The sequence below is a fragment of the Carlito syrichta genome, unplaced genomic scaffold, assembly GCF_000164805.1.
Source record: "Carlito syrichta isolate Samal-C Ts95f unplaced genomic scaffold, Tarsius_syrichta-2.0.1 Scaffold315921, whole genome shotgun sequence".
NCBI classification, from domain to species: Eukaryota; Metazoa; Chordata; class Mammalia; order Primates; family Tarsiidae; genus Carlito; species Carlito syrichta.
This window is the reverse complement of record NW_007260017.1, coordinates 178,138-190,013: the sequence shown is the minus strand read 5'-3', so window position 1 is coordinate 190,013 and position 11,876 is coordinate 178,138. Positions and strand designations below refer to the sequence as shown.

Here is an 11,876-nt window from a genome sequence, read left to right as displayed (position 1 = left end):
TATCTGGGTCCCATCCCAGACAAGTTCATTCGGAATCTCTGGAGTGGGTCCCAGGAATAACTATGTTTTAGAGGCTCACCAGGGAAGTCTAACACATAGCCAGAGTTAAGAACTGCTGAGTTTGTTGTCAGGAATCTGAAGAAAGAATGGCGATAAGTAAAAAAAAAAAAAAAGTTGAAAAGTTTAGTACTACATTTAAGTTTGCAACTCTGTATCCTCAGAGGCGGGTGAGGGTCCTCTCTTTGGCCCAGTCCTGGATTTCTGCTTGTCCAAACATGAGGTAAAAGATTAGGCCAAACATGTTGACCGCAGCCGACAGGAAAAAGACATTTCTCCATCCAGACTCATAATCCTGGATGCAAAAAATACAGAATAATTATGAATCTCACATGTTTCTTCTGCACCAGTTCTAGAAATCCTCCCTGTTGTGAATTGCAATGTTGATCACAGAGAATATAGGGAACAATGTGTAATAGCCATATAACATCTTAAGTCATCAAAGACAGTTTATGAAACTGTTGGAAGCAAAATGACTCTAAAATATGCACTGAGTTCTGAATTGGGATAGATTTTTTTTTTTAACAAAAATAAATTAAACTATGCTGATACGTTTCTGGAAATTTGGGTCTCAACATTCATGAAAAATATAGTATTACTTAAAATTATGCCTAAAACGGACTCTTTAAAATCTCATGTTTGTGTTTTCTCTGTTCTGTGTTTGTTTTGGGCTATTGACATCAATTACAACAACACCGTCTCGATACAACACGAGTTCTATTTGGTCTGCCTGTGTAACCCTCCTCACTAAGCCCTTAGTAAGTCATAGTTCACGTCCACAGTGGATTCCTAGCAATTTGGTCAAAAGTTAACCCAGAAACTAGATCACATAGAGATATATTAAAAACAAAACAAAACTTCTCTTTGTACATTGACTCTTGTCAGTCCTTCCATCCCAGTCTGGCTCTGCCTTTTCAACTTCCTCTTCAGTCCACACAAAGTATGCCTCACAACCCATGCTCCCTGCACTGCCACATAGCCATTCACCTTTTAGTCATTTAGCTTCTCTTTAAACTGACACTTGAACACTTCATGTTTTATTTTTTAATTGGAATTAGTCCAAATAGATTCTTCATGATCTTCCTCTTCTGTCCCTCTGTCTTCATTTCTCACTATTCCTTGACATGTATCATTCACTCTGAACATAACTAAGAACAGTTTCATGCTGTGTACTTCTAGGAAGTCATACATACTGTCTTCTGCACAGAAACAGTTCATTTTTATCAATCTAACATCTATTTATTTTGAGAAATTCAGCTCATATTTTCTTCCCCTGGGAAACCTGACCAGCCAGAAATCTGGTTTGGATGTTCCCATGAAAAAAGTAATTGTGTTGACATCCATGCTTGCTTCCCCCATGAGACCTTGAGAGCACAGTGGGTATCTTCAACACCTGAAACAATACCTGCCACTTTCAGATGTTCAATAAACTGGCCCAACCTGACTGATAAGGAATCCAGTAGCAGTGGAAGAGATGATTCCTGCGATAAGCCCAAATCCCCTTGAGAGTCCCATGAGGAAACTTGCATATCTGTGGAAAGACGACTTTATAAATGGTTTTATATAGAAAGTCCTGTACAGCTTCTGCAGCAACTCAACTTTAGTGAAGCTTAGCTCCAGTATCTAAGTCATTTTGCCTAAATGTAGTTTTTTCCTCACATAAAGATGTTCAGGGCAATGACTGTTTGCCAACACTGAATTTACCTGTCCCTCAAGTCAGTATAGACAGACTGTAGGAAGTCTCTCTGGGAGCTAAGTCTCTATCCTGGCTGCTCAGATTGGGAGGTAGTTTGTGCAATGGGCAAGATAAGACCTCAAAGCCAAACTGCTTGAGTCCAAATCCTAGCTTTGCCTTTACATGACCATAGTCACAACATATCCTTCTTGTCCTCAGTCTTCTCAATAAAATAAGAATAACAATATGACCTACATAATGTAACTGTCAGGATTAAATAGGTGATATATGATAAGTCTTTAGAATAGGGGTTGGTTCATGGTGAGTACATATATATGTGGTAACTCATAGTACCCTAGAAACTTTTCTGAAATGTGTGTGGGCCATTTACTAGCATACACAGCCTGGGTATTCCCAGAATACCCACGATCTCTAGTAGAGAGGCTTGGGAAACTTTTTATCTAAATGATTACCAGGCAAGATTGGGACTTTTTGTTCTAAAACTGCCACATTAGGTCATGGCCACATATTGACATTTCTAGTTACTTGTCATTCTGTAATCAGTTAGGGTATGTCAACAACATGAAGGAGTTGCATAGTGACAACAAAGGTCTGATGCCTCTGTAGGTGTCTGAAGGAGGGAAAAAAAAATAGGTGAAACTCTTACCTAGGGGCAACATCTAAGATGTTGATGATAAACCCTGAGTCACACAGGTTGCTGGTCCCAGGAATAAGTATCAGCAAAATAATGGTTGTCATGTAACTGGAAGTCACGAAGGGCAGGGCCACGGCACATAGTGATGGAAGGAGGAGCCCTATTCAATGAGGACATGCTGTCAGAAACAGTCTCAGACTATGCAAGGAAAAGAGACTGGTTAACTGAACCCACATGCCCATCCTTACCTAGGGATGAAAAAAGTTTTCTCACAGTAATCAATCTGAGAAGATTCCTGGACAAAAGGAAATCTGCCAACTGACCTCCTAGAATTGTACAGCTTGATGCAGCAATAAAAGGTAGGGAGGACAGAACCCCACTCTGAAGAAAGGAATTGTATACAGAGTAGTTATAGAGATGCATATAGCACCAAAATTTATCAGTTACACAGATCAACCATTAGCCTACCTCCTAACATTCTGAGTTGTTTGGGGGAAATTAGCATCCTTTTACACAGTTTCAGGTAAGAAGGCCAGCAGCTGTGTCATAATGGACTCCGTAGAAAAGCAATATTATTTTCTAAAATAAAGTTTAGAATGAGCTGGTGTAGCAGTGTAGCATATTGTTAAGGCCACAGATGCAGCAGCAGCTCTATCACTTAGTATTGTGAACCTGGGGCAAGTTATCTCACCTCTACATGTCCCATTTCCATATATGTGAAATAGATGTAATTACAGTGCCTCTCTCAAGGTCATTGTGCAGGTTAAATGAATGGTTGTGTGCAAAGTCAGAATGTAATATATAGCAGAGAATCATTTTTCCTTATTGCCATTATTATTTTCATATAAGTATAGAAAGTATACTCACGTCTCTGATGTTAACATGGAGCACAGTGCTGATGTATGTTGGTAGGTATGTTATGATTATGGTGCACAACCAGAAGTGACTGAAAAAGCCCGTGAATATGGCCCAAAGTGGTAGGCATCTGATCATAGCCTTTATGGGGACAGATCGTCTAGAAGAACTGGACTGAAAAAAAGTATCTAATCAACACAACTATTAGAACAGGCCAGAGAACACCTCTTCCAGGAGATCCACACCCTGACCTGGAAACTTTTGGGGTGCACTGTACCTGTTGAGCCAGTGAAGACATGATGTGCTCCTTTTCCCTGACACTTATGCATGGGTGATGCATGGGATCATCATAAATAACTGTGAACCATAGAAGACAGCAGACACAGCCAGTGCTACCTGAGAATCAGAAACAAAATTAATTTTCAGGTAGGTTTGTGTATAGGGGAAAGGAGTTTCCTTGGGAGACTCCCCACCACACACGTATGGCTAATCTACCATAAGAATCTAAATTTTTCCGTTTCTTTCTTTCAATCCTTCTACAAACCTTCTTCTTCCATTAATCCCTTCAAAATACTACCTTGCAAATACAAAGTCACCATTTGTCAATGTCAGAGCCTTTTGGAGATAACTTGAGCATGACATTGCATAGCTGATTTATTACTCTAAAGGCCCTAATGGTTATAGTACTATGTGGTTTTAGCAGCAAATACTTAATATACACATTATTATCTTGTTTTGGAAGATCTGAATATTCAAGACTAAAGAAGAAGCATAGTTATTCATGCATGGAACAACCGCCATGAAATTAGTGGGGCAAGAAAAATTTCCAACGCATCTACAAGAGATAAGTGTTATTTGTGATTCAAACCATATATCCATTATGGATTCCCAAAATAAATACTTATTGACAATACCTAGTTAAGATGGACAAACTCAAATGATCTGGGATTACCATCATTAAAGAAAAAGTCATCCTAGCTAGAATCATATTTAATGACATTATTTGACTATAACAACAGAGCACTCTTAGAAATGCGACTTGTTACTGGGATTTGTTATTTGAAGAAGATTCTATGTTAAAAGATTCTGGGTACTAATGTTCTTTAAATTCCCTCTAATTATAAGATTCATCCATTCTTTTATTCTAAAGTCAAAAGTCAGACACAATGATAACACCAAGGTGATAAAAACATTATAGAATGAATTCCTTGCCTTAAGCATTTCATAGTCTAGTGGGCAGATAAGGGGAAATAAACAATTACATGTCAATATAATCTAGAAAGGAAATATCAGTAAGAATCACAGAGGAGAGAATGACTAAATCTGACAAAATAAGTCCTAGAAGGTCTCATGGGAAAGGAGACATCTGAATTAAACTTTGCAAGATTCACTTGGTAGAAAACAAGTTAATGGCATCTTGGGTAGCAGTAATTACAATGAAATATTACACAGACACATTGAAAATGTATTTTACTATCCACTATCTCTGACATCTAACTGCATATAGTGACTAGACCAGGCATTTCAGATGTGGTAGTAGAGAATCTATAGACAATGCTTGAGGCAGAAGGGCAAGGCTGCATTCCTGATTTAAAAGTCAGAGCCACGTGACTAGTCATCTCCTCTGCCCTGTGCATGTGATTTCCCAGAATCACCAGGAAGGTGTTAAGTCAAGTTGCATGAATAGATTAAGAGAGATATCAATCCTCAACATTTTTCGACATCTTCCATTTAACAAAAGATATTTTATCTCATATGGGAAGAATGTGGGTGATGTAGGCATCAAAAAGCATACTTAAGATATGAAAGTGTTAGGATTAAAGAGAAAGTGACTCACCAAAAATGTAGAAAATAAAAGGCCAGCCCAATGCCTGTGAGATTAGTCCTCCCACACAGAGGATGATGAAGGATCCAAACGCTGCCCCTGAAGAGAAGAGGGAGAAAAATGCTTATGAAAACAGCAAAGACTGAGACTTCATGGCCTTCCTGTATGTTGTCCCAACAGTGAGGTGGCAGACTTAGAATTACTGGGTGATGAGAATATTTATTTCTGCTCACAAATTTTCCCCAACAATCATATGATATAATTAAAATTAACAAATAATAATAATATGCCCCCTGACTCTTTAATGGTTCCTAAATACCAATGTGATTAAATCTAAATCCTTCAGTTTGTCATAGAAATTCTCTGTAATCATGGCTCACCAGTATTTCCCTATGATTACAATAGATTATTGCATTATGAAACATGAGGTTGGAAGCAGAAATAAAAAGACTTACAAAAATCAATAAGATATAGTCCCTGTCCTCAAGGAAGTTTTGATCTAATTGGAGAAAAAAATGTCAATAAAATTCACTATCACATGTGAAATACCATGTACACCTTGGAGTCTACATTGAAAAAACAACATAATTCAGAGACTCACATGTAAGAAATGTAAGAAATACATTTTACATGGTAATATAATACATGCATATAAATATACACAAACAGTTGTATATGCAACCACACACATACGCCTCAATTAAAAGTTTCATGTACCAGTCAGTTGTGATGGCTCATGCCTGTAATCTCAGCACTTTGGGAGGCGGAGGCGAGAGTATTGCCTGAACCCATGGGGTTCAAGACCAGCTTGGTGGCACCTATAATTCCAGCTACTTGAAAAACTGAGGTGGAAGGAACACCTGAGCCCAGGAGGTCAGTGCTGTGGTAGCTGTGAGTGTGCCACTCACTCCAGCCTGGGCAACAGAGTGAGAGGTCAACTCAAAAGAAAAAAAAGTTTCATGAATCAATATTCAACTTTATCATATGCAATCAATGCACTTTAACATTTTCAGTTTTAGTCTATTCACTTTTACTTTTTTAAACACTAATTTTGATTTACTAAATTGATTTTATGAACCATTAATGGGTCCCAATCTGCAACATGAAAAAAATGATGTAGAATATAAATATGATAATAAAATTACATTGTGCTATGAAAGTATAGTTGAAGATAAATTAATAATTATAAAATATAGGAATTGTTTACATGAGCTAAGCAGTAGGATAGCTGGAATATTGGCAAGAGGAGCAGAGGCAGAGAACTTTTCAGGAATATGAGCCAATGGGAACAGTCAGAGGGAAGTGAAGTGCAGATGTATGTGAGAAGCAGAAAACATCTGGTACAACTGGAGTCTTGCTTGCAGAGGAGAGTCAAGTGGAAAGCAGTTGGGGCTGGATGGCTGAACACCTTTATATCCATGCAATGAAAAGGTCAGTCTTAACCCTGTAAACATAAAGGAACACATTGAAGATTCTCAAGAAGGTGAACAAAAATGACCTATCTGTACTTTAGAAAGATAACTTGACCTTGATAGGAAGGAAAGGTTGGAAGAAATCAAGCTATAAGAGAGACACCACAGAGAGTATTTGAAAATGGTGGAAGTGGTGATGACTGTGATGGAAGGAAGCAAAAAAACAGGAGGGTTGTTGTGAGTAAACGCCCAGAATGCAGCAAGGTATTAGATGTGAGAGTGAGAAGCTTGACAGAATCTCAGTTATATTCTTTAAGTATGTATCCTTGCACTACAGCCTGGGTAAAACAGCAATGGTAAAACTGTAAGAGGCATTAGTAGGATCACATACCACAATGAGACAGCCTCGCATCATGATTGAGAATGTGCTGAACACCTTTGAGCATGGCTTCAAATCTCGGTTTTACCACATGATGGTTCTTTGTATTTGGGCAATTTATTTAATCACTATATTACTAACTCTAATTTCTGTAAAATGAGAGTTCAAAATAGTACTTACATGAGATAGTTGTTTTAAGATCTAATTAACTCAGAACAGTAAAGAGTTCAGAATAATGCAGACACTTTAAACTCTACTTTCCTACCATTTTGAGTTCTGGTATCCTTAATCTTCACTTCAACATCTTTGTTAAAATAGTGTTTATATAATTTACTTCAACTTTTTTTCACTTATGCAATTTTTAAAGCTGCAAACTTTTTTCTATAAGGCTTTTCTGATTTCCCTAGCTCACAAAGGTTGTTTCTCTTTTGGAGCCTCAGTGTCTTTACAGCGCAGATATATCTTATTTGTTATGTAATTATCTTATATTGTTGAATTTTTCAGTAGTATTTTTTTCCTTCTCTCCCAAGCCATCCGATTCATAGAAGGAAAGACACGATAGGATGAAACAAACTACAATCTGTGACTCATGTATGCATCCTTACCTGATCCTGCAATGCTGGTGAGCTTGCTTCGTTCAAGTGGAGGAGCCCATTTTGCCCAAATTGTAAACTGACCTGTCCATGCCATTCCCTGAAATGAAGATCATGAAGATCTTTGCTCTTTTATAGAATTCAGGAATCTGGATCCCACCCGGAATGAAAAAGTATCTGGATACCTGGGCCATGCCCTGGATTGTTCGAATCACAATGACCAAAATCACTCCGAAGTCAGCAGCCAATGGTGTAAAGAGGGCGAGAAGTGAAGAGATCAACAAGCCAGCACCAAGCATCTGTTTTGCTCCAAATATCCCTGCTAAATATCCACTTGGGATCAGAGTCAGCATTATCCCATAGCTGATGGAGCTAAAGATAATACCCTGAGTCTCTGGGCTCCATTGATACACAGAGGCCTGGGGGGGAAAAAGGAAAACCCTTTGCTAAGAAGTCCTTTTATTGAAATCTACTTTACAGTCAGAGTTTCTTATAAAATAGTAGTGATAGCCTACTATAAGATATCTATTTTAGTTTTTCTCTATTTTTTACCTACCACTTTCTCTAAACAAACGACCACTTTTACCCCTAATTTGCTTCTCTAAGAAAGAGAGAAAAAAACAGAGGAAATAAAGGAGAATACTAGGAAGAAGCCATTGGAGATATTTCAACTGTGAAAGAATTTCTTTTAACTATTTGACTTCTATTAAAAGTTGGGTAACATATTTACTCTTATATCAAAGTATAAGAAAAACACTTTACTGAACTCTTACCAAAATCAGTCCCTAAGTAAAAAGAAAAATCAAGGCTGAGCACAGTGGTGGCTTATGTCTTTCATCCCAGCACTTTGGGAGGCTGAGGCTCCCAGGAATTCTAGATTAGCTTGGGCTACATAGTGAGACATCGTATCTACAAAAAAAAAAAAAAAGAAAAAATACAAAAATTAGCTGGGTTTGGTGGCACATGCCTGTAGTCCCAGCTCCTTAGGAGGCTGAGGTAGAAGGATCACAAGAGCCCAGGAGGTTGAGACTATGGTGAACCATGATCATACCACTGCACTCCAGCCTAGGCAAGAGAGTGAGATCCCCAACTCAAAACAAGAAAGAAAGAAAGAAAGAAAGAAAGAAAGAAAGAAAGAAAGAAAGAAAGAAAGAAAGAAAGAAAGAAAGAAAGAAAGGAAGGAAGGAAGGAAGGAAGGAAGGAAGGAAGGAAGGAAGGAAGGAAGGAAGGAAGAAAGAAAGAAAGAAAGATCAAGTTTGGGAATTATGGTCTGCCTCCAGTAGAGCTGACTTCCTAAAACACATATTATAAATGAATAAGATCACATTCTTCTTCAGCTATAACTCAACAAATAATTAAGTTATTTAAAAATAACTACCTAAACAATCAAATAAGTTATATTACCTAAATAGTGACTTAAAAATAAATAGCTTTTAGGCATCATGGCATAATGCCCCTAGATTGTGGACTCGTGCTATAAATAAGAGAGTCAAATAATATTTAAAAATGCAAATCAGCCGGGTGTGGTAGCGCATGCCTGTAATTCCGGCTACTCGAAAGACTGAGGCGAAAGTATCGCCGGAGCCCAGCAGGTTGAGGCTGCGGTGACCGGGAGCGGCTACTGCACTCCAGTCTGGGCGACAGAGTGAGACTCCAACTCAAAAAAAAAAAAAAAAATTTAAAAATGCAATATCTTATCTACTTCATTATAAATAAGCTGGTTTCAATGGAATAAATTCATGAATTATGAATTATAGGGATGACATCAGAAACTTACAGAAGATGATAGTATAAAGAATAATTTTTAGAATGGAGTATAATCATGGTTCTCATACAAATATAAAATTAACATGTGACAAAGATTTTCTTTACCTCATTGACTAATGAGAGAATCAGTTAGATGTTACAACTGGTTCAAAGAACCACACATACATAAGCATGAAGCAATGCTGAAATAGATTTTAAGTAGATGGTACAACTGGCTTATTCAACTGGTTGGTAGTGGAGAAGAAACTCAATTGAGTTTCCACTGGGCAGGATTTATTTGCAAGGCTATGGGCAAGAATAATTTGCCTTTCTATTCATTTTTCACAGGGTTGCAAAATAGTTCAAAAACAATAAAATAAGTGCAGAGACCTGAATATAATTAGGTAACCTAGAAGAATAAGTAGTACCTAGTTTTTCATTGAAGACATTTCACAATCTGTTCTGTTTTTTAAAGTTTTCTATTTTTCTCTACAGTTTCCCTACACTCTAATCATAATAATTGGAATGAAATATTATTTTTATTATAGAGGTGAGCAATTTTCATAGAAAAATAACTCCAGTCATTTTTAGTTTGTCATTGAAAAGCCATATTTCTATATTACACAGAATCAAGATCCAAGCCTTCCTTTCAAATTGAGTTTTTCCCTCTCAACAAAAAAGCTTGTTCTCCATCACACTTACTCTTGTGTTAAATTCCTTGATGGGTCTGCTAGGACTATTAAGGGTGTCTGCAAGAGGTCCCTCAGTGGAGGCATTAGATAGATCATACTGCTGAGTGTTGTTCACCATGGCAATGATTGCAATGCTCAGACTCACACGCTGGGTTATCATGGTGAAGTTTGAAAAGTGCATGATGAGAGCCAGCCCATAGCGTAATGAACAGAAATCTGGACCTAGAGACCAATACAGAAGTGTGCAATGAGCATCAAGACTGTGACCCCCTTCTTTCCTTTTCTCCCACAGCTAATTCTGAAAGAACTTTGGTTGACTTCATGGAATCTCACTGTCTTTTCACCAAAATAGCCATTACCACAACTTTATTTTGTCAAAATTTTTGGTTGGCTTCAAGGTAATGAACATGAGGTAAGACAATCAAGTAAATATGGCCTTCTTTCAGAGATGTGGGAAACAGGTGATAAATAACCCAAATGTAAGGAATTTATGTCGCAATGCTTCAAAGTAAAGTGAATGGAGAAGATGGTGGCAGAATCAGTCACAAAAGTCAAGTCTTTGGGCTGCAGGTCAGTGGTTCCATCTGTTATGTACACTCATTTGTTATAAAGCTTGAGTTTATACATAGAGAACTGCCTTTGAATTAAGCTAACTGCATATCTAAAGATATTCTTTTTAAAATATCTGCAAAATAATAATTTAAATTAGCACCTCCACTAACTCCTTAGTGTAATGTTCAATTGTCTATTTGGAAATATTTTTACTGTGTGTCACCAGACTCTGCCTTCACATATGTTCAACTTTTAAAAAAAGAATATGTAGAACAATTTTTATTAAGTTTGTAGGTGATGTAGTGCTAGAGGAGTATTTAACATACTGCAAGGACAACACACACACTCACGCACACACACACATACACACACACACACGCGCGCGCGCACACACACACACACACACATACACAAAAGGCCCACAAAGTGAAACAATGGACCAAAATTGAAAGGGTTCCCATGTGAATGATGATTAGATTTTTTTCTGCATATTTGGAGAATAAGGATTAAGGGAAACAAGGAAAGAACCTATAGGAAACAGATAAAAATATAATGGAAGAAATAATCTTTGATGGTCAAATAAGCTCAAGAATAGGATTGGTTATCTGTAAAATAATTATTTCCATATTACTGGAGGTTGCCAAATTCCGGAGAAATAGCCAACCATTTGGCTTTTGGGGGGGGGGGGCAGGGATTCATACAAGGTTGGAAGTTTGCTTAAAATGATTTTTTCAAAATGTATTCCATTCCTAGATTCTAGGATTTGTCAATCATTTGCCTTAATTTTTCACAGATAATTCTGTGGCACTCCCTAAGGAAAAAGCAATCAGTAACAAAATCAGGGGCTGGATGTGGTTATGATGTACTGGGAGAATCTTTACAAAGGGGCAGCATGATGGGAAAGGGAGGAGGGGAGAGCAGGAATATGTAAAGAACACTAGAAATACGTTTCAATTCTTCCATAACATAGCCTGCAAACAAGAGTGGTGGCTTTACCTTTCCTGGTGGTAGGTTTCTCGTCCATTTAGCTCCTCTGAGAAATGGTACCACACTTTGTGGTGGAGTTTCCCTGTGCACTGAATCTCTTTTACCACGACAGTCTTTACCTATGATGAGAACATAATCCAAAACATGACAAACAAATAATTTTCTCTTGTTAATGTTACCTTCTGTCAGCATCAGTAAAAGTTTTGACCTAACACACTTATATAATTTACATCTTACAGTATACTGTTGCTATGTTTTTGGAGGACTGGATTGTTACAAGGAAATCTGACCGTAAATCCCATCTATGTGATGTAGATAAATTCTCTCATCATCCATTTCCTCACCTGTTCAATAATGATAACGCTTCTACCTGAATGGTGCTGTAAGAATTAAATGAGAAAACTTCAAACATTTTATCATAAAACCATGCAAATGTAAGATTTATTTA

At 37.5% G+C, this 11,876-nt stretch overlaps 1 protein-coding gene across 2 annotated transcripts; it reads right to left on the bottom strand.

Annotated features, from left to right (window-relative positions):
• Positions 1 to 217: 217 nt before the first annotated feature.
• Positions 218 to 11,465, bottom strand: SLC17A2 (solute carrier family 17 member 2). 2 transcript variants are annotated; one of them, XM_008073508.1, is made up of 11 exons: positions 11,438 to 11,465; positions 9,900 to 10,111; positions 7,637 to 7,870; positions 7,464 to 7,551; positions 5,080 to 5,166; positions 3,520 to 3,638; positions 3,255 to 3,416; positions 2,636 to 2,768; positions 2,400 to 2,547; positions 1,498 to 1,588; positions 218 to 352 (listed from the first exon to the last, which is right to left on the bottom strand). In XM_008073508.1, exons 1-11 carry the CDS (start codon positions 11,463 to 11,465, stop codon positions 218 to 220), a joined length of 1,437 nt encoding a protein of 478 aa, XP_008071699.1. The 2 variants fall into 2 exon arrangements, with proteins under 2 accessions (XP_008071699.1, XP_021562366.1); XM_021706691.1 differs by lacking the exon at positions 2,400 to 2,547 and having other exon boundaries at positions 289 to 352.
• Between the last annotated feature and the right edge of the window lie 411 nt (positions 11,466 to 11,876).